Source organism: Trichoderma ghanense (assembly GCF_004382785.1).
Source record: "Trichoderma ghanense strain CCMA-1212 chromosome Unknown scaffold_22, whole genome shotgun sequence".
NCBI lineage: Eukaryota > Fungi > Ascomycota > Sordariomycetes > Hypocreales > Hypocreaceae > Trichoderma > Trichoderma ghanense.
The window spans coordinates 76,603-99,388 of NW_027395685.1; the positions used below are offsets into that span (position 1 = coordinate 76,603).

At 54.7% G+C, this 22,786-nt stretch overlaps 11 protein-coding genes across 11 annotated transcripts; 7 read left to right on the top strand and 4 right to left on the bottom strand.

Moving 5' to 3' along the window:
* Positions 1-54: 54 nt before the first annotated feature.
* On the bottom strand, positions 55-986 carry CCMA1212_010120 (26S proteasome regulatory subunit rpn10; the record flags this gene model as incomplete). The annotated part of the gene is made up of 2 exons (XM_073707174.1): positions 55-627; positions 696-986. 2 exons carry the CDS (start codon positions 984-986, stop codon positions 55-57), a joined length of 864 nt encoding a protein of 287 aa, XP_073554295.1.
* A 547-nt stretch (positions 987-1,533) lies between these two features.
* CCMA1212_010121 (uncharacterized protein) lies at positions 1,534-2,746 on the top strand (the record flags this gene model as incomplete). The annotated part of the gene is made up of 3 exons (XM_073707175.1): positions 1,534-1,720; positions 1,788-2,061; positions 2,134-2,746. The coding sequence occupies 3 exons, from the start codon at positions 1,534-1,536 to the stop codon at positions 2,744-2,746; spliced, it is 1,074 nt and encodes a 357-aa protein (XP_073554296.1).
* Positions 2,747-2,991: 245 nt separating this feature from the next.
* On the bottom strand, positions 2,992-3,866 carry CCMA1212_010122 (Translation machinery-associated protein 22; the record flags this gene model as incomplete). Its single annotated transcript, XM_073707176.1, has 4 exons — positions 2,992-3,174; positions 3,275-3,580; positions 3,676-3,695; positions 3,800-3,866. The coding sequence occupies 4 exons, from the start codon at positions 3,864-3,866 to the stop codon at positions 2,992-2,994; spliced, it is 576 nt and encodes a 191-aa protein (XP_073554294.1).
* A 439-nt stretch (positions 3,867-4,305) lies between these two features.
* CCMA1212_010123 (uncharacterized protein) lies at positions 4,306-5,112 on the top strand (the record flags this gene model as incomplete). The annotated part of the gene is made up of 3 exons (XM_073707177.1): positions 4,306-4,452; positions 4,553-4,750; positions 4,858-5,112. 3 exons carry the CDS (start codon positions 4,306-4,308, stop codon positions 5,110-5,112), a joined length of 600 nt encoding a protein of 199 aa, XP_073554319.1.
* Positions 5,113-5,469: 357 nt separating this feature from the next.
* Positions 5,470-10,300, top strand: CCMA1212_010124 (Prohibitin-2; the record flags this gene model as incomplete). Its single annotated transcript, XM_073707178.1, has 4 exons — positions 5,470-8,446; positions 9,024-9,447; positions 9,555-9,910; positions 9,980-10,300. Exons 1-4 carry the CDS (start codon positions 5,480-5,482, stop codon positions 10,298-10,300), a joined length of 4,068 nt encoding a protein of 1,355 aa, XP_073554292.1. The 5' UTR covers positions 5,470-5,479.
* A 568-nt stretch (positions 10,301-10,868) lies between these two features.
* On the top strand, positions 10,869-11,440 carry CCMA1212_010125 (uncharacterized protein; the record flags this gene model as incomplete). Its single annotated transcript, XM_073707179.1, has 4 exons — positions 10,869-10,879; positions 10,979-11,033; positions 11,110-11,192; positions 11,347-11,440. The coding sequence occupies 4 exons, from the start codon at positions 10,869-10,871 to the stop codon at positions 11,438-11,440; spliced, it is 243 nt and encodes an 80-aa protein (XP_073554293.1).
* Positions 11,441-12,290: 850 nt separating this feature from the next.
* On the bottom strand, positions 12,291-13,571 carry CCMA1212_010126 (uncharacterized protein; the record flags this gene model as incomplete). Its single annotated transcript, XM_073707180.1, has 1 exon — positions 12,291-13,571. One exon carries the CDS (start codon positions 13,569-13,571, stop codon positions 12,291-12,293), a length of 1,281 nt encoding a protein of 426 aa, XP_073554290.1.
* A 978-nt stretch (positions 13,572-14,549) lies between these two features.
* CCMA1212_010127 (uncharacterized protein) lies at positions 14,550-15,944 on the top strand (the record flags this gene model as incomplete). The annotated part of the gene is made up of 6 exons (XM_073707181.1): positions 14,550-14,654; positions 14,751-15,051; positions 15,117-15,434; positions 15,495-15,630; positions 15,762-15,826; positions 15,882-15,944. The coding sequence occupies exons 1-6, from the start codon at positions 14,575-14,577 to the stop codon at positions 15,942-15,944; spliced, it is 963 nt and encodes a 320-aa protein (XP_073554291.1). The 5' UTR covers positions 14,550-14,574.
* A 1,323-nt stretch (positions 15,945-17,267) lies between these two features.
* CCMA1212_010128 (Transcription initiation factor IIF subunit beta) lies at positions 17,268-18,515 on the top strand (the record flags this gene model as incomplete). The annotated part of the gene is made up of 3 exons (XM_073707182.1): positions 17,268-17,841; positions 17,906-18,108; positions 18,165-18,515. 3 exons carry the CDS (start codon positions 17,268-17,270, stop codon positions 18,513-18,515), a joined length of 1,128 nt encoding a protein of 375 aa, XP_073554289.1.
* Positions 18,516-19,740: 1,225 nt separating this feature from the next.
* CCMA1212_010129 (uncharacterized protein) lies at positions 19,741-22,212 on the top strand (the record flags this gene model as incomplete). The annotated part of the gene is made up of 8 exons (XM_073707183.1): positions 19,741-19,877; positions 19,936-20,255; positions 20,343-20,786; positions 20,841-21,272; positions 21,330-21,353; positions 21,407-21,589; positions 21,660-21,872; positions 21,935-22,212. 8 exons carry the CDS (start codon positions 19,741-19,743, stop codon positions 22,210-22,212), a joined length of 2,031 nt encoding a protein of 676 aa, XP_073554318.1.
* A 28-nt stretch (positions 22,213-22,240) lies between these two features.
* CCMA1212_010130 (uncharacterized protein) lies at positions 22,241-22,741 on the bottom strand (the record flags this gene model as incomplete). Its single annotated transcript, XM_073707184.1, has 2 exons — positions 22,241-22,335; positions 22,426-22,741. 2 exons carry the CDS (start codon positions 22,739-22,741, stop codon positions 22,241-22,243), a joined length of 411 nt encoding a protein of 136 aa, XP_073554336.1.
* Positions 22,742-22,786: the final 45 nt, after the last annotated feature.

Genomic DNA, 22,786 nt, shown 5'->3' on the forward strand with positions numbered 1-22,786 from the left:
GATCGGGATATTGAGTATACACGTTCCATCAAGGCACCAGGAATGCGATGCCCCTCAGGAGGTATCCATCTTGTCCCCGCTGTCCTTGTCCTTGTCCTTGTCCGCACCGCCTCCGCTGCCGCTTCCACTGCCCTCATTCTCTTCCTTGACGCTCTCCAAAGACGCCTTCTTCGCCTCCTCTTCTTGTTCTTTTGCTACCCGCTCTTGCCTGGCCTTCTCCTCCTCCATACTCATGCGCAGAGCAAGGGCCAGCTCGGGCTCAAGCGCCGGATCGAATCCAAACTCAAACTCATCATTAGCGCCAGAGCCGCCGCCGCCCGCTCCAGCCCCTTCGCCCAGCATAATGGGTGTCGAGATGAGCTGGTCACTCAAGAGCTTGCTGCTGGGTGGGATGACGACCAAGTGTGAGCCCTCGTTGCCCTTGACGGCCTCGTTGAATGCCTGCAGCTTCTTCTGCGTGGTGTCGTCGTCGAGCTCGCCGAACAGGACGAAGTCGATGGAGATGTTGCCCTTCTTCATCTTCTTGGCCAGCTGCACCAGCTCCTTCTCTGATTCCTCGACGGGGGAGCAGACAAATGCTATTATTCGTTGGCGCTGGGATCGGTTCTGTCGGTGCTTGAGGGCGAGCTAGAAACACGAACAGGTTAGCACCCAGACATCGTCCGTAGCACGCCACAAAGGGAAGAATGCCGTACCGCTGCGATTTGGATACCAGTCTTGAGGTGAGATGATCCGCCAATCTTCTTCTTCGTCCTATGCAGACCTTCCAGGATCTTGCCCTGTTCTGTAGTGAGAGTGACGAGCACTTCCGGGCCCTTTCCACCCATGCTCATCAGGCCGACGGATGACTCCGGATTGCCCGAGGTGATGGTCTGGAACAGCACGTTTACGGCGTCAACTTGTGAGTCGAATCGGGTCGGCTGATAGTCTCCATTTCGGCTGCTTTCGCTGTTGTCCACAACGATCATGACAGCCTCGAGAACCATTGTAGCTGCTGGTGAGGGCACGGGGCCACTAGTTCGTGATGTTGGGCGACTTCTTCTGAATGTGACAAAGGCACAGAGTCTCAGGCTGCTGTTTGGGGGATGGTGTTGCAAGTCGGAAGCCAAGAGGAGGTTAGGATGAGTTGGTGGTAGCTTCAAGGTTGTCTTCGACGATTCGGTTGTTGGAGCTCCGAGTGTCGTAAGGCGGTTCAGCCTGGTAAGTTCCAGATCGGTGCATGCAGGAGCGCTAGGGAGCACGGTAGCTGTACTTAGGCAGTGGAAAATGATAGTGCAAAATTTGATGCCTGTAAAGTACTGCTACAACACTCCTAACTCGCATGTTGGTGGGCCAGGTGGAACTGCTTATGTAACCGGTAGGTCGCTCAACCATTATGGTTTGTTTACTTTCAAGTCATTTGTTTCACTCTGGCGCAACCCGGGGCACGCACTCGCACTCCCTCACTCGCACTGCGATTTCCTGTCTCTCTCTCGCTCTCTCGTCAACCACGAGCACTACCAAAGAAGTGCGAACCACAAACGACCACACACCATGGCCCCGACACGACCGCGGAAGCAGGCCTCGGAGGAATCGGGCTCTTCCTCTTCGCTGCAGAAACGCGCGACATCCAGCGGCAGCGACGCCCCTTCCACACCAAAGCGAAGCCCCATCGAGAAGAAGCCGACGGGAATCACGCTGCAGCAGAAGCAAGCGTTGATCGAGAATCTGCGGCTAGAGAGTACGCGGTTTCGCCCTCGGCATGGCTTGAAATCACGCTAATCTTTCGTCTTCCTGCCCTCTCCTAGTCACCGAGCGAGCTCGCAGATTACGCGCCCAATACCATCTCCAGGCGCAGGGCCTCAGGTCGCGCATCGAGATCCGTCTCAACCGAATACCAACTGCGCTCAGGAAGGCCACCATGGGCGATCTGCTCCTCAAATATGCAGAGCAGGTGCAACGGGCGCCCAGTCGCCCGCTACCGCAACCTGTCAAGGATCTGCCGTTGCTCCCCAGTCCTCAGAAGCCTATCCACCAAACCACTCGCGCGCCGCAGGTTGGACGCGCCCAGAAGCGGTTGAGGTGAATTGCGTCTAAACACGCTGTACTTTTGTGTTTCTCTTCCTCTTCTTTCTGGACTAACCGCAATGCTAGCAATGAGATCAACATGGACAAGGAGAATGAGCTTCAAAAGGGCGAGCGTCCTAGCAAGAGAGCTCGTGGTGGCGCGGATGCCGGGCAAGTTCGCCCAGCGCTGGTTCTGTCGCCCACCTCGTCCAACTCTCGTTTGACGAACCTCAACCGCGCAACATCCCCCACCAAGTCCTATCTGTACAAGTCCAGCTCTCCTTTGAAGACTGCCATCTCTCGACCCGCAACTGCCTCAAGTCTTTCGGATAAGGCGGCAGAGACGCGGACCAGAGGAGTCAGAAAAGTCACGACAACATCCAACTCAAGCTCCAGCTCTGGCGGAGCAGCGGCAGCGCGAACAAAGCGCACCGCAGCAACTGCGCCAAAGGGCCCCCGGGGAAAGCCAGCTGCGACTCGAACAACGCGCAGAGCTAGTGAAACTGGCGAATCGAGCGACGCAAGCGCAAATGCAATGCCCCGGAAGACTGCGGGCAAGGGCAGCGGCGCCATCACTAAAAAGCCCGTGATGAGCAGTCCGAGGAAGCCCATTCCGTCGGGTGTAGTGAAGTCGACGGCGAAGGCAGCATCCGCCGTGTCGACCACTACTACCAGGAGGACCTTGAGAAAGAGGGGATGAGCGATGGAATTGCGGGCTCGGACCAAGACATGACATTCCGAGTGTTTACTCATCGCAATTCCTGTGGCAGAAGCCTCAGCGGCGGGCACGGCATGGGTTTTGTGGGAAATGGTTCAATTGCGGTTCTTCTTTTTCTTCTGGGGCATTGGCAGGCAAACGGCGTTTCGGATTGTAATAATACCACGGCATTGTTGGACTGAGACCAACGGGAATCGGGCGTTTATTCTGATTGCTTTATAAGAATATCATTTCTTCTTCTTGTCGTCAACTAGCTCGATATTGTCTTCTGGTACATCCTTGTACTTTTCCAGAATGAATTCTTCCAGTTCGTCGCTGACGTCTCCCTGAACCACGATCTCCTCCCCGCCGCTCGGAAGCTTCGTCACGGATGACCCTGTTGCGAACTTCTTGCCGAAGTCCTTGGCGACCTGCCCACGACAACAAGATACCAGTTAGCGCGGGTTTCATCCTCGGTGAATGGAGATGATGGAGCTGCTGCTGCTGCTGCTGCTGCTGCTGCAAACGCACCTTCTTCAGATCCAGGCCAAACGCCTCCAGGCCAATGACGGCCGTGACAAACTTCTTCTTGTTCCTCTCGATGCGCTTGATGGTGACGACGCTCGTGGCGAGCTTGGTGGCCTGCTTCTGCTCGGCGGCCTCGGCCTTGGCGGCCTTCTTCTGCGCGTCCTTTGCGGCTCGCTTCTGGGCGTCGATGGAGAGGGACGAGGCCGCCGCCTCGAGGGCCTCGGCGGACCATATCCTCTCGTACATGGCCGGCTGGTTCTTTTCTAGCCACTCCTGGCACTTTTTGACGGTGCCTCCATACTCGCAGTACTACTTGGTTATCGTTGAGCTCGTGGTCATCAGGATGCAAGCGGGGAGGGACAGGAAGAGATAAGGTATCGTTCAAGATTTTCGGTTGCTCGTACCTCTGGCGGCAGAGTGCACACTGGAATCCAAGAACAAGTCAGCATCGAGAAGTCACTCCCTGTAATGATGGGATCAAGAGTCATAAGGGGGGCAAAGGGAAAGGAAAAGGAAAACCTGACGTACCTCCACAGTAAACCACATGTCGGCCCTGGGGCTCCACGGGAACCTCGGGCTGTTCTGAGTCTGCCATTGTCGAGATGCAGACGCTGGCTGTTGGAGAGCTTACAGGACGGGAGCAAAGACGCGTTGCTGTGTCTCTGTCTGTCTTGGTGTCGCTCGTCTTTTCCAGTTCAAGTCACAAGCAAAGGCCGTGGCGGGGTAAATTCAGCAGTTCATGGCGGGGCTCGTCTTCGCTGGCGACGTCAATTGGGGGACGGCGATGGACGTGCATGTACCAAGGTACCTCGGCGCTCTGCTGGCATGGCGCCTCAGCGGGCGGTTTCCCTTGTGGCTCTCCTGTGGCTCCCCTGTGGCTCCCCTGTAGCTCCCCTGTGGCTCTCCTGTAGCTCTCCTGTGGCTCCCCTGTAATCATCAGCTGCAGAGACGCTGCGAGGCCGCTCGACGCCTGAGGCCAAACCGATCTGGAGGCATTCACGCGAATGCTCCATCAATGGGAGTCTCGCACATACATGGAAGAAGTGTCGCAGCCTAAACGCCATGCTCCTATACAGCAAGGCATCATTCTTCTGTTCTGCCAACTATTTGGTGATGAAAAACTCCTGGTGCATACCCGCGCCGGTAGCGCTGGACAGTTGACGGTCAGCACGCTGAAGTTGGTGAGCATCCGCTGCTACAAAGCTTTCAGCTCTGTCTGTCTGTCTGTCTGTCTGCGCCGCCTTGATCAACAGCCTTGATCACTTCACTCTGCGTCAATAGTCGATACCGTTTGATTGCGGACCGGGTCTCTACGCGTCAACAACGAGCCGTCTCGTCTACTGGCATTCGTGCCACGATTTGGCCCTCCCAGCTGCAGCTGCCATCCTTTGTGACGACCAGCATGTTAGCCGCCCAGCTCAGACGAGGGCCATCGCCATTGGCCGCTGCTCCAGCTCGACTCCCCACGACGGCTCTCGTGTGTGTGCAGCCGCCAGCCAGTCATCGCATTGCCAAGGTCGCGGGCCAGACAGTTTTCCAAAATTAGAAGCGACATGCGGCAGCTGATTGGACGTTTGTCCCAATAGCGACTCGACCTCGATCTCACCTCTGATGGGACGACGTCCCAAGTCCCGTCCGTCTGGGGTCGTGATGCCCGTCAAGCCGCCCATAGACGAATAGACGAGGCCATGCCAGGATCCGGTGCGCCGGCGCGGCACGTCGATATTGGACGCTCTGGCAGCGTCGCTTCGCCATGCGCCACATCACCCTGTGCCCAAGATGCACCGCGGCGTCATGCGAGCGAGGGCTCTGTATATGTTACGCGCCGAAGAGGCATCTAGCCGCCCAATCGAGTGCCGTCTCGATCTCTAATAAGACGCAACCATCCCGAACCAACAGCGCCGGCGACTCTCGCTCTTTGCCTTTGCTTCTTTCTATTCTCTTCTCTTTGCGGCGTTGTCTGTATATGCACTAATAGACGCTTTGTTGATCGAAGCAGCCCATCGTTGAGCTTTTTGCATATCGTCGCCGGCCGTCGACTATCTTTCAGTCTACCATTTTATTAATTTTTCTTCCGAGCTACGATACCTAATAATCTGGTTGTTTCTCTTATTTTATTTTTTTTTTCCTTGATTTTCTTTGCCCTTTTGCTGGACATATTGTGGTCACTATCTGGAATAGTGCCCTTTCTTATAAAGGGAAAAAAAAATGGCTGAGCCAACCTCATATACCCCCAACAACCGTCAGCCCCGAGAGCCTTCGCTGGATCGAAGCTCAAGGCGGGGTCTTAATCCCATTATAGAGGAGGAAACCGAGGATGGTTATGGTCAAGCTAGTGCAAAGGGGAAGCGGGTCGATACGTCGCATCTCAACATCACGGCATGGCTATCACCGATGAGCGACCATTTTCCCACGCCGAGGGGAGTGCACTATCTGGCTGCTCCGATCCTCCCGTCCTCGCCGTCGTCGATGTCTGGTGATGAGAGCTCACTGGCGTCGTTCTCCAACACCAACTCATGGAACCGAACCAGCTCCATCACGGATGGCACCGAGTTCGATGAGCTGTACGATCTCTATGATGTGTCCGACGACGAAGCCCAGCGGGGACTGCGCCGTTCATCGTCAGTCCGGAGATCGCGAACGACATCCATGGTCTTCGAACCAGTCATCCGAGAGCCCACGCCTCTCGTCATCCCACCTACACGAGAGGAGGGCGACGAGACCTGGACTGCCGTCGATGGGCTCAAGAAGATTACCTCGCCGCTTCCGCTGACCCCTTCTGCAAACCTCCCCATGTCGCCGGCACAGATGGATTTCTTCGGCAAGCAGCAAGCTCTGGCTCTCCCCACTGTCTCTGCTCCCCCGTCTCTTGATGGAAGCCTTTCGTCGGAGCAACTCGCGACCATGAGTTCTCCTCCGACTCCAGTGATTGGCAACGATGAGTCCTCCGCGGAGGCCCCCTGGACAGGTGTGCATTTGCAGCCTGGAGCTTTAGCAACTTTGCATGCCTTGTCTGGCGGGGACGAAGAGGAGGACTTCCAGGACCAAGACGACCAGGCTGTTGAACTCAGCCAAGCGCAACCCCCTCAGCAACCGGAAATGCAACAGAGCTCTCTTCGACTTGTCACCAACTTTTTGTCTCAGACGACTCGGGAGAACGCTCTTCCATCGAGCCTTGCCCGCCAATCCTTGGCTGGCCTTACCAGGCTCAGTATCCCGTCCCCAGGCGGCTTCTTTTCTGGGCTGTCACCCCGAAGCAGGAACACCTGGCACCCTCAAACCATTTCGCCAATCGATCTTATTCCACCCACCTCTACGACAGCCGAGCAGTTCTATCGCTGCCCTTGGAATGCCAATGCCAGCTCCAATGCCTCCATTCCTCCTGTACCTCAGCGGGATGAGGCAGAGGACTTTTACCGAAGCGTGGGGTTGACGTCGTCGGCACCTGTTGAGCACATTGTAGAGGTTCCAGTCGAAGCGGCCGACGAAGATGATTTGCCCACTGCCAGGCCCATCGTGCATGTTCAAACCAGTGGTCAAGGAAGCGAGGCTGTCAAGTCTCCTTCATCCCCCGAGGCCGAGGTCATTCCGACCGAAATCGTCGAAGACTACGACCCCAGCTATGCTCGGAAGCAACAGCTAGAGGCCTTGTCGAACCTTGACCGCACTGAGCTGTGGCTTGTCGCACAGCGAGCATACCTCAAGGGCGTAGACGATGTGGAGGCTACTGGCGCTTTGGAGACAATCGAGGAAGATTTGGATGAGGAAGAGGAGGACCACCCCAAACCGGTGGCCAAGGTCGAGTCCGCGCCAGGGCAGAAACAAGGCCAAAAGGATGTCGCGCCAAAGAAAACAGTGCGATTCTCCAACATCATCACGACAACTGTGGTGGCAAAGAGCCTCCCGTCGAAGCTCCTCCGCAAAGAGTCAGCGTACTACAGGGCCTTTCAGGATTACATTGTCCGCACTCAGCTCAGCGACGTGTTTGTTTTCCAGCTCGCCCGCTTCGAGGCCCTTCAGGCGCAGAGGGTCGCGCTTCGCTCCGTTCATCACAGCCAATTGCTGGGAAAGTATCAGCTCAGCGTTGTTCCCCAGTCTGCAAAGAAGCGCCTCAGTGCCAATGTCGTCCGCGGCGACGACATCCTGATTGACGACCCTGAGACCCTAAAGAGGGAGAAGGAGGCCGAAGCGATGAAGCAGATGACTATGGCTGCCTGGCATGTAGCGGCCGTCAAATTCCTCAACGGTGGAAAGCTCATTTCTGCACCCGTCACCAAGCGCTTGGCCCGGCTCTCCCGAATGGGCTCCGGCAAAGATGGTGTTGGCCGTGACAGGGCCCGGATCTTGGACCTTGGTGGTCAGTCGAGCTGCGATTGGGCGTGGCACTGTGCCCTCCTTTATCCCAACACCAAGATTTACACAGTCACCACCAAGGCAGTTCGCCAGCTCTCCAACTCGAATATCCGAGGCCCGCCCAACCACCGTCAAGTGGCCGTTGACCGGCTCACGAAGCTTCCCTTTGCAGACAACCAGTTCGATCTGATTTCCGCCCGCGAGCTCCACGGTCTGCTCAAATTCATCGGAGAGAACGGCGAGGACGAGTGGGAGAGCTGCCTCAAGGAGTGCATGCGAGTCTTGAAGCCTGGCGGATATCTTGAATTTTCCCTGCTCGACTCGGACATCATGAACGCTGGACCCTTGGGCCTCGCTAAGAGCGTGGAATTTGGTTTCACTCTCAAGACTCTCGGCTACGACCCCAGCCCTACCAAGCTGTGGCTGGGCCGGCTTGCTCGTGCTGGTTTCTGCAATGTTCGCCGCGGCTGGCTATGTCTCCCCGTTGGAGCCAAGCCAGTGGTCAAGCCTCCGACTCCTCCCAAGGACAGCCCATCCGGAGCAGATGGCAAGGTCTGCCAGATGGACGCCATGGTCATGGGGAGCACCGACGACATCGCCAGCGTCTGCAGCATCGCTGGTGGCTGGAGCTGGGAGAGGTGGCTTCTCCGATGCGAGATGGAGAAGGTTTCGGGTGAGCTGAGGCTCGCAGACACCGTGACCGCTAGCCCGGCCATCAAGGAGGCGGGCAAGTGCCTGGAGGGTGTGCATGCTGTGATGGAGGAGGGACGTAACTGCAGAGCAGGCTTCCGGATGCTCAATGGGTATGCCAGGAAGCCGCTGGTGACTGCGGCATAAGGGTTGCTGCGTTGTCAAGCTGTGGTGTGAACACTCGACGAGCCAGGACGCTCGTTACCCGCATATTTTCTTTGTCGGTCTATCCAAGGTTGTCCTTATAACATACACGGCATTGGAGGATGATGTCAGAATTTGAAGTTACGATACGGACGGTTTTCAGTAGTCCCTGGACGGACATTGTGGCTTGTGGAATGGCAGAGAGTGCGTGAGAGTCCTGCAACAGGGCAAAGTTTGGACATGGAAGTTGTCCTTGGGGGTTGAGGAGGGAAGGCAAGACGCTGCGAGCATACTATAGCATATACCCAGATTATATAACTAACCAGCTACAATATGAAAATGAAAGGAATACGATGCACATGAAGATTAACTAAACCTATCATCGATTAAGTGGGAGTCGTATGTCTTGCACAATCATCTGAAGGTAATTCTGCAGTCAGTGCTCCGTAATCCCTCCCCCGAGCCCATAGGCGCTTTCTAGGGTAAGTTGTCCGAGGCGAACGCGGGGAAAGAGCTGGTGTATCCCATTGGCCGGAATACTGGGACCCGAGCCACCCAAGCTTAGCTCATGCAAGAAAGATTGAGCGGCAAGGCAGGCAGCTGGCCAGTCGCAAACATCATCGAACCAGCACCAAGCACCAGCATCAGCACGTCGGGCAAGTTGATGCCCCGCGACAGCACCAGAGGCCGACAGCCACGAAGAACAAACCCGAGCGCAAAGCAAGGCACAGCTAAAGGGCAAATGTCGAACCCGAACAATTGGCAGGAGGAGGCGATGCGGCGCCTGCGCCAGATGCAGACGCGGGGCGGGTATCCCGGACGAGGAGGGCCGCAGATGCCCCGGGGAGCCAACGGCGCCGTGGTGGGAGGCATGCTGCTGGCGGGCGGTGCGTGGCTGCTGTCCAACTCGCTGTTCAACGTGGACGGTGGTCACCGCGCGATCAAGTACCAGCGGCTGAGGGGCGTGAGCAAGGAGATTTACAGCGAAGGTGAGTGAGGGCAGCGAGCGAGAGGTGGGAGATGAAGCCTTTCCGAGGGCTGCTTGTGATAAGGTATGGGCGGCACAAGGCTGACCACGGGGCTTTGCTTCTTTCAGGAACACACATCAACATTCCGTGGTTTGAGACGCCTGTCATCTACGATGTTCGAGCAAAGCCGCGCAACGTTGCTTCGCTGACGGGCACCAAGGACTTGCAGATGGTCAACATCACCTGCCGTGTGCTCTCAAGACCCAATATCGAAGCCCTGCCCCAGATCTACAGGACGCTCGGAACCGACTACGACGAACGAGTGCTGCCGTCCATTGTCAACGAGGTCCTGAAGAGCGTGGTCGCTCAGTTCAACGCCAGCCAGCTCATCACACAGCGAGAAATGGTGGCTCGACTAGTACGAGAGAACCTGTCCCGCCGAGCGGCGCGGTTCAACATTCTTCTTGACGATGTGTCTCTGACGGTAAGCTGCCCCGACTTTCCAGTTCCATCCTTTCTATAGCCTATTCTAATGCTTCTCTTCATGATGTAGCACCTCGCCTTCTCGCCCGAATTCACAGCCGCTGTCGAAGCCAAGCAGGTCGCCCAACAAGAGGCCCAGCGAGCGGCCTTCATCGTCGACAAGGCCCGCCAGGAGAAGCAGGCCATGGTCGTCAAGGCGCAGGGTGAGGCCCGATCCGCCGAGCTGATTGGCGACGCCATCAAGAAGAGCAAGGCCTACGTGGAGCTGAAGAAGATTGAGAACGCCAGGCTCATTGCCCAGCAGCTGCAGGAGTCTGGAGCCAAGAACAGGCTGATGCTGGATGCTGAAGGCCTGGGCTTGAATGTGTTTGAGGACTCGGATAAGAAATGAAATGGATGGGGAAATCGGTGAACCGGGGGATGAGATGATGAACTCTCCGCTGCATGCTTATCTGTGTAATGAAGGAAAAAAAAAACTTGTATTATAGGAACTATTAGGAGGCTGTAATGGGCCCGGCACATGATGCATCGGTCACTGAAATACACATTTGTAACTCCTCCCTCATGATTATATGAATCTGCCAATGGGTCAGCAATATTTCAACAATCCATATGATGTCTTCAGTTGTCAAGTGTCATCATTTTCAGCGCATTTGTGCTCTTCCTTGTTCAGTTTGTATGCCCAATCGCACCTCCTGGCTGGTGCAAGTCCAACGGTGCTAGTACCTCACTGTAGGTACCTGCAACCCCACCAGACCAAGCTCCAACATCCCACTTCCAGCTTCCGTGCCGTCACTGCCAGTCAGCCTTGTGATCCAGAACCTGTCAACTCCACCAACCATTCGTCGCGACAGACTCTTTTGTCGGTGCAAAGCAACGCCGCATCTGCCTCAAAACCACACCACAAGCCAGCTTTGCCCCGATACACCCAGCGGTGTCTCGGAAGTAACACCGCCAACATGTTGATCAAGTAAGGGGAGAGAGAGCTCGAGCTCGCCCGTACTCCCTGTTGATGTCGCCCTGCGAACGAAATGATCCACGAAGCTGACACGGCATTTCAACCGGACAGGGTGCGAACGTTGACCGGCAAGGAGATTGAGCTCGACATCGAGTTGGACTACAAGGTATGGAGTCCTCATCCACATACCATCGAACCGTACCGATCGAAGACCGGCAGACTGAATAGCTTCGGGCGTGCAGGTGTCCCAGATCAAGGAAAAGGTCGAGGAGAAGGAGGGCATCCCGCCCGTGCAACAGCGCCTCATCCACGGCGGCAAGCAAATGTACGCAAAACCCACCACGCAACTTCTCAAAATGACCACATTCTCCCGCCCTCCCCCCCCAACCCCCATTTCCAAAGGAGCAAACCCTCGAAAGCAGGTTGGGGACAGAGAGAACATGGCAGCTTACTAATTCGATAAAAACCACCCCGTGCAGGACCGACGACAAGACCGCGGCCGAGTACAACCTCGTCGCAGGCGACACTCTGCATCTCGTCCTCGCCCTTAGGGGGGGACGGTACTTTGGATGATGAATGTTAGCGACGGAAAAAGAGCGGAAGCGAAATTGCTGTCGACTATGTTCTTTCTTGAAAGGGAACCGAGAGGATCAGAGCGGTAGGTTGGAAGGGGAGGGGAGAAGGGACGAGGGAGGAAAGCATTTCTGTTACAAAGGCAACGTTCTTTTTTTTCGGTGGCTGATATAACGGGGGGGCTTTTGCTGCCGGTTGCGTGCGTACATTTGGGCCATTTTGATAGATTGAGCTATGTGAAATACATTTGAAGCTCTCTATGATGTTGTGTTCCTTTGTTGGGAGAGAGGGGGGACATCGTCTTTACGGTAACATAAGATATTGACGTGCTGAAGAGGGCAGTCGAGATTGAGCTTACATGCTATGGAACACACGATGGCGGGTGGAAGCCAATACAAAGACAATCAATCATCATTCTGCCGGATAGCCGAAGGACGACTTTCACTCGATGAAGGCACAAATGTAAGTGTGGTCCGAAAACCTTTTCTATATTAAATCGCTGGTAACCATCTATACTAGTATCCCTGCAGCCGCTTGTTGTCTGTAGATAGCCGTCCATCTAAGCCTGAACCAAAACCAAAGACCAAGAAAGACACAAGATCCAGCACCGCTTTTCCCCATCGAAAACAAATCCCAAGGCCTTAAAGGCCGTACCAAATCCCAAAGCCTCAAAAAGCTGTACCAAAAACTCCTCCAGTAAGCAAATCGACGTGGGTATATTCCGACCGAGGTATCAAGAGAAAGGGAAACAACAACAACGAGAACAGTGTTATGCACAACAAGCCCCCCAAATAGCCACAGCCAAACAAAGGGGAAACAAAACGCCGAGTATCGCCCCCCCCACACCAACTCAATGGACCCTCTTCTTGGGATGCGCAAAGATGTCCACATTCTTGCGCTTGCGGTAGATCTGAGCCATCCTCGCCTTGGCGGCCGGTGCTTTGGCCTCCAAGTCCTTAGCAACCTTCGCGTCAGTCATCTTCAGGACATCAAACATATCCTTAGGCGCGTTTTCTTCGTCCATGGGCGGAGAGTTCGGCCCCGTGGGCAGGTCCGGAGCGGGGAACGCGCGGAGTCGAGGCCGCTTCTGCTCCGGCTGCTCCGGCTGCTCCAGCTGCCGCTTTGGCACCGGCTCCCGTGCCTTGACGACGGGCGCGGAGGGGGCTGCGGGCGCCTTGAAGGCAGACTTGGAGCCTCCAAATTTGCGCTGGAGGGCGGTTGTCGGCACCTTGGGCGCGGCGGGTCTGGCAGCGGGCTTGGGTGCGGCGGGGGCTGGCTGTTTCGGTTGGCTGACGGCGCTGTCGGCGCTGTCGCCGTTTTCTTCGGAGTCTGAGAGATATGAGGCCCGGCTCTCGTACTCCTCGAGGGCGGCCTCTAAGAGGAAGCTTCTGACGCATTCGGGGTCGTTTTTGAACTCCTTCTGCAGTTCCGGGTCCAATTGCGTTGGCTCCCGAAGGTTGGCAGGGCGGTATGGTGGCAGGGCGGCTCTCTTGTGGTCATTGACCATGGCTTCTGGGGCCTTGGTGACGACGGAGCGGCCAGTCGGCGCCTTGATGGGCCGGGAAAGGGTGCCGTGGATCTGGGCAATCTCCTTGACTTCGCGGCGCACCTTGCGCATGACGCTGGCGCCGTTGACGGCCTTTGTGCGGCTGCCACCACCGAACGAGAGGGAGTTGGAGGAGGTTTTTGCGCGCGAGCGCCTGATGGCGCCCTTTTTCGAGCTGGGGATGGCGCCGAGTTCGATAATCTTGCTCGTCTTCTTCTCCTCCTCTTCCTTGAATTTCTGGAGGGAGGACTTGAGCTTGTCCTCGCTCTGGGCCAAGAACTTGTCCTGATCGGCCTTGTACTTCTCCCAGACCCTGTACCAGTTCTTGGGATCCTTGGGCCGGTACGCCCTGTGCCTGGATTCGAGGGGGAAGTCACGCTCAATCAGCCTGACCCATTCTTCGGCAGTCTCGCCCTGGATGTGCGGTGAGTTGAGCTCAATTTGGCGGAGCTGGGCGGCGCTGTCGACTCTCCTGAGGAGGAAGTTGACGGTTTCATAGCTGAGGTAGCCGATGTTGTTGACCTCGCGGATGTTCTTGAGGATAGCCATCATGGCGAGTTCTCTGAGTGACTTGACGGGAGACATGATGGGCAGATGTTGGTCCGGGGGGGGACCGCCTCTTATATATGTAGGTATTGAACAGTCTATTACAGATGCGTAACAACGGCACCAAAGTCAAAAGTGAGTTGAGTGGGAGGTGGAAAGCTTGATCAGACAAGAATAAACAGTAGCGAGGTGGAAGTCCAAAAGGCCGCCTTAAAGTCTGATCTGAGTCCAAAGTGAGGCTGTCGTCGTCAAGATCAAACAGGTAAGGACAAGGTGAGTTGGGCGGATTCCGTGGCGCAAATGTCCCGCCCACGAAGCCTTTCTGGGCAGTTAACGAGGCGCCATAAGAAGTAGATCGATGGCACGAAGAAGAAAAGGGGATCGTGTACAGATGTAAGCTTCTGGGGTTTGGCGTTGAGGCTCGGTTCGAGATGAAGGGTTCGGGGTTGCTACGGGCATAGAGGACGCCGCCCGGTCTTTATCTGACGTCGGCTGCTGGAAAGGGTCAAATCGTCAGCCTTGCGCACGAGCCATTATGTGCATTGTGCTAGGCCGAGAATAGAATAGCCGGAATTGCCAGGGGGGTACAAGGTCAAAGTACCGCCACAGTATCCCCAGCCGGTCCAGAAGCTGCTCGTCAATGTGCACAGTGCGCAGTGTTTGGCTTCCATCCAGTTGTTCGCCACAGGCTTGCGCAAGTTTGCACGCCGAGGATCGTCCGTTTGGTGTCCGATCAGGACTAACGTTGTTCCTTAAGGTTCAGTCTCGGTTCGCTCAAACGCCGTTGCGGCGATCGATGAATTCGATATCTCATGTGAAAAAAAGTCACCAATAACCTTGAGAAGATCTTTCATCAATAACCGACAAAACTTCATCTTCTCCTTTTGCCTATTCCATATCATCTCAAGCGCCTCATCCTTACCAACGACAGCGGCACACCACCACCGAATCCTACCTTACTCGCCCCCACTAATTTTTTTCTCCTCGACATTTTTTTTCTTCTTCTCCCTCCTGCAGAAGGGCTCTGCAACCATCCTTGGCAATGCTGGACCAAATGGCGAATGAGATCAAGCTGATTTCGGGCAGCTCCCACCCGGAGCTCAGTGCTCTGGTCGCTAGTCGGTATGTCTCGCAAGGTGGTCGATGAAATCGAGATATGGGACACAGTCAAAGAGGGAGGCAAGCAGTCAGACGGGACCCGGGCTGATTTGGCCGCAGACTCGGCATTAACATTGCCAACACGATGAGCCTCAACTACTCCAACCAGGAAACCAGTGTTTCCATTGGCGAGTCGGTCCGAGACGAGGACGTGTTCATCCTCCAGTCGACGGCGCCGGGAGACGTCAACGACGGCCTCATGGAGCTGCTCATCATGATCCACGCCTGCCGTACTGCCTCGGCCAGGCGCATCACGGCCGTCATCCCCAATTTCCCCTACGCGCGTCAGGACAAGAAGGACAAGTCCCGCGCGCCCATCAGCGCTAGGTTGATTGCCAACATGCTGCAGGTCTCCGGCTGCGTGCGTTGAAACCGACGTCCCTCCTTTTGCTCTGCTTCTGAACTGAGAACCCTAACATGCGCTAGAACCATGTCATAACTATGGACCTGCATGCCTCCCAGATCCAGGGCTTCTTCAACGTCCCCGTAGATAACCTGTATGCCGAGCCGTCCGTCCTCCGGTGGATCAGCGAGAACCTAGACGTCGAGAACTGCGTCATTGTGTCCCCGGATGCTGGCGGTGCGAAGCGTGCCACCTCACTTGCTGACCGTCTCAACACCGGTTTCGCTCTGATTCACAAGGAGCGTCCCCGGCCGAATGTCGTGGGCCGAATGGTTCTTGTCGGCGATGTCCAGGACAAGGTGGCTATCCTGGTGGATGACATGGCGGATACCTGCGGAACCGTATGCGACCATCCCGGCCTCTCAATCTCCCTGAACTTGCAGCTAATGGTGCTTCAATAGCTGGCCAAGGCGGCAGAAACCCTCAACAGCCACGGCGCTCGTCAAGTCTTTGCCATCGTAACCCATGGTATCCTCAGCGGCACCGCCATTGATACCATCAACAACTCACACTTGTCCGGTCTCGTCGTCACCAACAGTAAGCTGCCCCTGAATAACTTGTTATCATGTTTCGAGCAATAGGTCACTAACATGCAACTAGCCGTTCCTCGTAGGTTATGTCGGATCCCTTCACCTCAAACTCGTGTAGTCTAATCATGTCAAATGCAGTTGGCGATAAGACTGAACGATGCCCTAAGCTCAAGGTCATCGATGTGTCCGGCACCCTTGCCGAGGTACGCCCATCTCTGCCAAAGGGATCTGTTTACGCTCGATACTGACCTTGTCTAGGCCATTCGCCGAACCCACAACGGCGAGTCGGTGTCATACCTGTTCACGAATGTTCCTGTCTAGAAATGCTTTTGACGCATGTTTTGTTTGGTTTGATTTACAATACCTGGTAGGATATTTTACAACTTCAGGCTCTGTGGAGGCAAGGCCTGCTGACATGTCTCGAAGCTGCACATTTCATATGACTCGATTAGGTACTCGGCCTACCAATGGTTGGGATAACAAATGTGCCCACATTCTGTTGAAGTTTCTTTGCTTGATCAGAAACGAATTGGATTGTCCGCTATGAGTATCCGGAATCTCACAAGTTCTGGCTACGAGCAGCAGCAGCAACGTCGCCGCTCAGATGTCTCACGCAGGACATGTACTGCTCTCCGAGCTCGAGCACGATTTTACTATCTGGGATAGCTCGAACATGCACTGCTACAAGTGGTGGCGCAGTAAAAAAAAAAAACTTGTCTGAGAGAACCGATGGCTTGGAACAATCTTTTGCAGATGGTCTGGTTGATTGGATGAAGTCACGGTAATGGTTCCGGAGGAAAACGCATCTGCTTGAAAAGGCTACATTATGAGGCATCAACAAAAGGTATAAAAGTGAGAATAGCGAATATATGTTTGACTGAGCGACTTTATTGCTTGCCAACCTGGAGGGCTGCTTCTTGCAAGAGTGACGGGAGTCAGGATGTCGATACAATATCCGGTTTCGCTGCCTTGGTAAGAACATCGGGGTCCTGATTCCGACTTTCGCCGTGAAGACGAAGCTTGCCTCGTGAGCTTGATGAACGAAACAGCCGTGCGATTAAGCTCCACCAAGGTCAAAGTTTGTGGAAGCCACTTTCAGTAGCAGACTGACTTAACAAAGAATCTAAGAGGTCGCTTGATAACGCGTCTGCTTTGCCCAAGCAAGTGTACATGTATGTACTGTAAGACGAAGTGCAAACCGGGTGGTCACTGGGAGTGGAGCCGACGGCAGCGTGCATCTGCCCTTTTTGGTGTTTGCTGTCCGTCTCCGTTCAAAACGGCGCTGGGCACGGTACCTTGCACTCAGTCCTCGCTACAGTGCAAGCTCACTGCGCGACTGCTGTCACATGACTGCGCCGACCGTCAAGGCAGCAGAGCAGCCCCAAGATTTGTTAGTGCACCAGAGCACTGAAACGGGGCTCCAACAAGGCTGGGCAACCTCAGGCTAGCGCCGGTACCTTGACCATGTACCTCGTCACTTCCAAGCTCCAGCCCGCGGTGACGCCTTGGGGCCTTTTTCTGCATCTTCACATTCGCAACTGATAGCAGCTCGTCATCTTGCCGCCGCTGCTCCTCGTTGACTCGCTCACCCGCACCCGATAGTCTGATCCTTTGCGCTCTCGGCCGGAAAAAAAAAAAACCAACATGGCCGACTCAGGTGTCAAGTCAGAGTTCGTTAAGCCCGAGCCGGCGTCGCCAATGGCGATTGACGAGGAGGATCTCTTCGAGGATGCCGGCGACCTCGACTTCTACGATAAATCGGTCCCCGGCAACACGTTCGAGACACTGTACCTCGCGCGCGTCCCCAAGTATATGTGGGACGCTTGGGTGAAGATGACGGAGAAGCTGGGCGACGACGACGAGATCCAGATCGGCACGCTGCGGACGTGGAACGAGCCGCAGGGCGACACGCTGCCGGACGGGAGCCCTCGCGAGCTTACGAAGCTGCGCATGCTTCTCACCCCGGGCCTTCCCGAGCATCAGCTTCTTCCCAAGGAATACGACCTGGAGATCCTCGACCAGGACGTGAACAATGCCTTCATCTTCAGCGAGGAAGACTTGCCGGGCTTCAAAACCAAGAACAAGGCGCGAGCCGAGGCGGCCAGCGCGGGTATCCCCCTCGCTCTTTTGCGTCAAAGGGAAAACAATGGCAATACGGAGAAACCGACATACGATCGAAGGAGCCGGTATCAGCCCTACTATCGCAAAGCTATTCCGAGTATGGTTGACCTGTCCATGTGCATGGTGGGCATAGTCGCAGAATGCTAAACTGTTTGCTACAGAGAAGACAAAGATTTTTGGCAAAATTAGATATGATCTACGAGTCGAACCACGGAACCTTCGAGAGGAAGAGGAGCTCCTGGCGAAGCGCATCTTTGAAGCAGAAAACTCCAAATCCAAGCTTCAAATCATCAGCAGGAACAAGGCGTCTTCCATCATCAACCCTGGATCGGCGGGCTCCGTCAACTGGGGAGGCAATTTTATCGTACGTGTACTGACTGCGGACCGTGACTCGATCTTGCTGCTAACACTCTTTCACAGAAAAATGCTCCCTCGGTTCTCAAACCCAAGAAGACCGAAGTCCTCAAGGCGGCGCGTATTCCAAAGAACCAGCTTCTCGATCTCATTTTCGATTGCTTCCGGCAGTATCAGTATTGGTCTATGAAGGCCTTGCGGCAGAGAACGCAGCAGCCGGATTCCTACCTTCGCCAGGTTCTGGAAGAGGTTGCTGTTCTCAACAAGAGCGGCCCATTTGCCAATCACTACTGCTTGAGTGAGGCATATCGGGACAAGGGCGGCAACGATGCCAAGGAGGCTGCCGCAGAGGCCATGGATGAAGACGGGGACGACGATGAGGGAGAAGAGATGGAAGATGTGCTGGTCATGCAGTGATCTTAGATCTCCGGGCTCTCACTCTAGCTTCGTCTTTGTGTGACGAAGCGATGTATGCAAGACACAGGACGGTGGTTCAACTTTTAAGGAAAGAAGTGGCTGTACGGTTTTGTGGCAGGGTCAAGGCTGTGTGTGGACTGGCGTTTGGGCGTTTGGGCAACGGGATCATGCCGCTAAGGGCATTTGATACCCTCTTCAATGAATGCTTCTGACTAAGGGCATAGAGCAACCAAAGAATCACAATGAACTTTTCTCTTTCAACTTGATGACACAACTCTGCGGTCGATTGGACCGGGTTATGTGCTCAGGGGTTTGATCACGCCCGACTACTGCGCATAGCTGGAGTTGAGCTGTTGATTGGCCAGTCTCGGTTTTGTGGTTCTTCGGAAGTGGCGGCCTTTTTCGCCCAGTCTCTTGGGACTGCGTACCATATTTGTTACTTCTTGCGGCATGACAGGGAACGAATGAATACCTGTGGGAACTGCTAATATTCGTCAAAAGTCAATCATATCGAAACCCAAGATCCATCTACGAACACAGCTCCTCGTCCATAAGATTTGTATGACACCTTGCACAAATATCGACCAGTTGTGTAGCTTTATTCCGTCCGGGGAAGATGCCGCCTTAGTGCTGCATGGAGCAAGTCAATGGCATCATACGTCATCATCGGTGAGCACCAAAACCTCAATTACCCGCAACAGCTCGACTATCGGCTCAGCTGCACCTTCCATTTCCTCCGCTGTCATTCTGCACGTTGCCGTTCCAGAATATTAGTCGCGATCTCAAGGGCCATTGGCCGCCAACCCCTCACTACTCGGCCCCGGCGTACTCCGTACATCAGCAGAGCAAGCACATACGAGTTAGACGGCTGTTAGTGTGGTCAACGATGACCTCACGGCAGCTGCTAACAAGTCAACAACTTGGCCCCCATATTGGTGGATACAACACTCGTAATGTATCTCGTACTTGTGAAGCTGGTACTCGGGTATTGGAGTTCCTGGCTCTAAACTGGACTTGTCACATACCTTAGGTACTGTTATATAAGGTAATTAGGTAGACTCGAGAATACCGCGGTTCCCGAGTGTTTCTGCCCTCTTTGTCCAGCCTCGTCCTTTTTTATGAGTGAGATGTCAGTAGATAGAGCAGAGGCTTTGACGTGAAGACCTGTCCATGACCACACAGCTATCACTATAGAGATCACCTCGCTTTTACTCATTCATCCACAATGGCCACTGCGCACTCGGTGCCGCATCGCCGCCTCCAGTCGGGCGGCTATCTGCCCATCGAGGACTATGGCATCGTCGGCAACATGCACACGTGTGCCCTCGTCGGCCTCGACGGCAGCATCGATTTCATGTGCTGGTGAGTTCTCATCGCTCCTAATCACGCTCGATCACAAGGCCCTCTGACCTCAGCCCAGGCCAGACTTTGACTCGCCGTCTGTCTTTTGTCGCCTGCTTGATAAGAACAAGGGCGGCTACTTTGGCATCTCTCCGGCTCCAGAGATTGGCTGCACCACCAAGCAGCAGTACTTGCCCTCCTCATGCATTCTGCAGACCAGATACATCCACGAGGACGGCGTCGTGGACGTCGTCGACTTCTTTCCCCGGCCCAAGAGCGCCAAGGTCATGACCAAGGGCTACAAGCAAAACGCCTATCGCGAGGCCACGAACGTGCAGGAGGAGCTGAAGAAATGGACCGTACGACGAGTGGAGTGTATCCGTGGCTCATTGCCCATAGGTATGCTGTACCGCTCTTACTTGCACGAGCAACATCCCATGAGGAGCGTCAGAGGGCGGTATGCAAACTAACAAACACCTGCCTCAGATGTTGAGATATTTCCTGCTTTCGGCTATGGCCTGGATCCCCACCAAACAACCCTCTTGCGAGACAAACACACCTGTGAGGGCCGGAAAAGCAAGATGGCGACCTTTCACAGCAAGCATGTTCAGCTTCAACTTGATGTCGCGGTTGACACGGCAGCCGGGCAAAGCTATCCAGACATACCTTTCCAAAAGGTCATGAGAGAAGGCATGCTTGGCGAAGGCATCGTATCTCGCTTTACTCTGTCTGCTGGCCAATCTGTTTCTTTCATTCTAAGAAACGACCTTCCCCACCACATCACGGAGATCATCACGGATGAAGTTTTGGACATACAGCAGCACGATACGCAAACGTTCTGGTACAACTTCATCTCTCAGTCCAAGTACAAGGGACGATGGAGAGAAGTTGTTTCCCGAAGTCTCATGATCTTGAAGCTCCTGACATACGGTACACTGCACAAAAGTCTCAAGATCTTTTCAAGTCATGGCTAACGAGCAGTAGAACCCACCGGCGCCATCATTGCCGCCCCTACCTTCTCATTGCCCGAGAATATAGGCGGCGTGAGGAACTGGGACTACCGGTACTCGTGGGTCCGGGACTCGAGCTTCACCATTTACATTCTCCTCCGCCTTGGTTTCAAAGCCGAGGCGGACGCCTACATGGAGTTCATTATGGAGCGCTTCACTCAGTCGGTAGGGCCAGATGGTGGATTGCCCATCATGTTCACAATTCGCGGAGAGACGGATATTCCTGAAATCACCCTGGATCACTTTGAAGGCTACCGAGGCAGCGCCCCTGTCCGGATTGGCAACGGCGCCGCCTTTCACCTCCAGTTTGATATATATGGCGAATTGATGGACTCCATCTACTTGTATAACAAGTACGGGAAACCTGTGTCTTGGGACATTTGGTGCGCTGTTCGGCGAATGCTAGGTTTGTACCCAGCATAACGAAGTCCGAGTCCACTCTGCTAACCTACTTACTCGGCAGATTATGTCTTGACCATCATTGGCCGTAAGTATGCTGCTTATTGTTGGGTCAGGGGCAAGTGAGTTGACAAAGTATAGAAACCGACATGTCTATCTGGGAGGTGCGAGGCGACAAGCAACGCTTCACTATCTCGCAAGTCATGCTCTGGGTGGCATTCGACCGCGGCCTTCGGCTTGCCGACAAGAGATGCCTCCCATGCCCGAACAGGGTAAAGTGGTTAGAAGCTCGCGATAGTCTCTATGAAGAGATTATGGAAAAAGGTTTGCAATCACTCAATCACTTTCGTCCCTCTCAAAGTCAAGGGTACAAAACTCACTCGTGACGCTGTAGGATACAACACGGAGATGAAATCGTTTATTCAAAGCTATGAAGCCAACACCGTACTGGATTCGTCCATTTTGCTAGCCCCTCTCGTATTCTTCATCGCCCCTAGCGACCCCCGTTTCACAAACACGCTCAACCGAATCATGCTGCCGCCAGAGGAAGGAGGACTGACGAGCACCGGACTGGTGTTTCGCTATGACCCTGACCAGTCAGATGACGGTAAGTCATGATTCTACACCGAAGCCAAGTGTGTGACGAAGCTAAGCATCTTTATTCTGCAGGCGTGGGGGGAAGAGACGGAGCCTTCTCCATCTGCACGTTTTGGCTCGTCGAGGCCATGACGCGCGCAAGCATCCACGAGCCCAAGTACCTGCCTCGGGCCCTGAATCTGTTCCAAAACATGCTCCAGTTTTCGAACCACCTGTCCATGTTTTCGGAAGAGATCTCTCGAAGCGGCGAGCAGCTGGGCAACACCCCGCAGGCATTCAGCCACTTGTCGCTAATCAGCGCGGCTTTCAATCTCGACCGTGTGTTTGAAGGATGGCAGGATTCACACTGAGTTGTGCCTTGCCTCATGTTCAAAAGACTCAGTCCTGCTGTTGGTAAGGATTGTTCATCTCCTTCTTCTTCTTGGGGTCGTCGTTGTTGTTGGAAGCTTGGATGGGTTCTGATGTCAAAACGTCTGTCTATATGTTCCTCTATCGCATGAACACATTTCGCTAGCTTTCACAGATTCAAGGCGAGCTGATGGCCCTCTTCTAATCTTGTGTACCTGGCTCCTCCAAGATGGCAGATAAGCGTCGTCTGTGAAAGATAGGCTTGCCACGTTTGAATGATTTGTGGGATACAGCCGTCGTCTCTGGGCAGCGTCTGTAAAGGGAACCGCCGGTTTTGCGAGGGGTGGCCGCGAGTGAGGCGCTCTTGTGGCCCAAAGTGATGCACCGTTCGCTCTCTGGGGCGAAATTCGTCGAGCGTTTTCGATGAGGGAAAGTCATTGTGTCGGCAAATTCTTTGGTGTCGCACGGTTTGGGGTTCTGCGCCTGGGGTTCGTCTTTATGGCTGGACGGCAAGGGAGCGTAGACACACATTGCGTCACAACGTGCTGGTAGAACGAGGCTGCGTAGCGAATGATC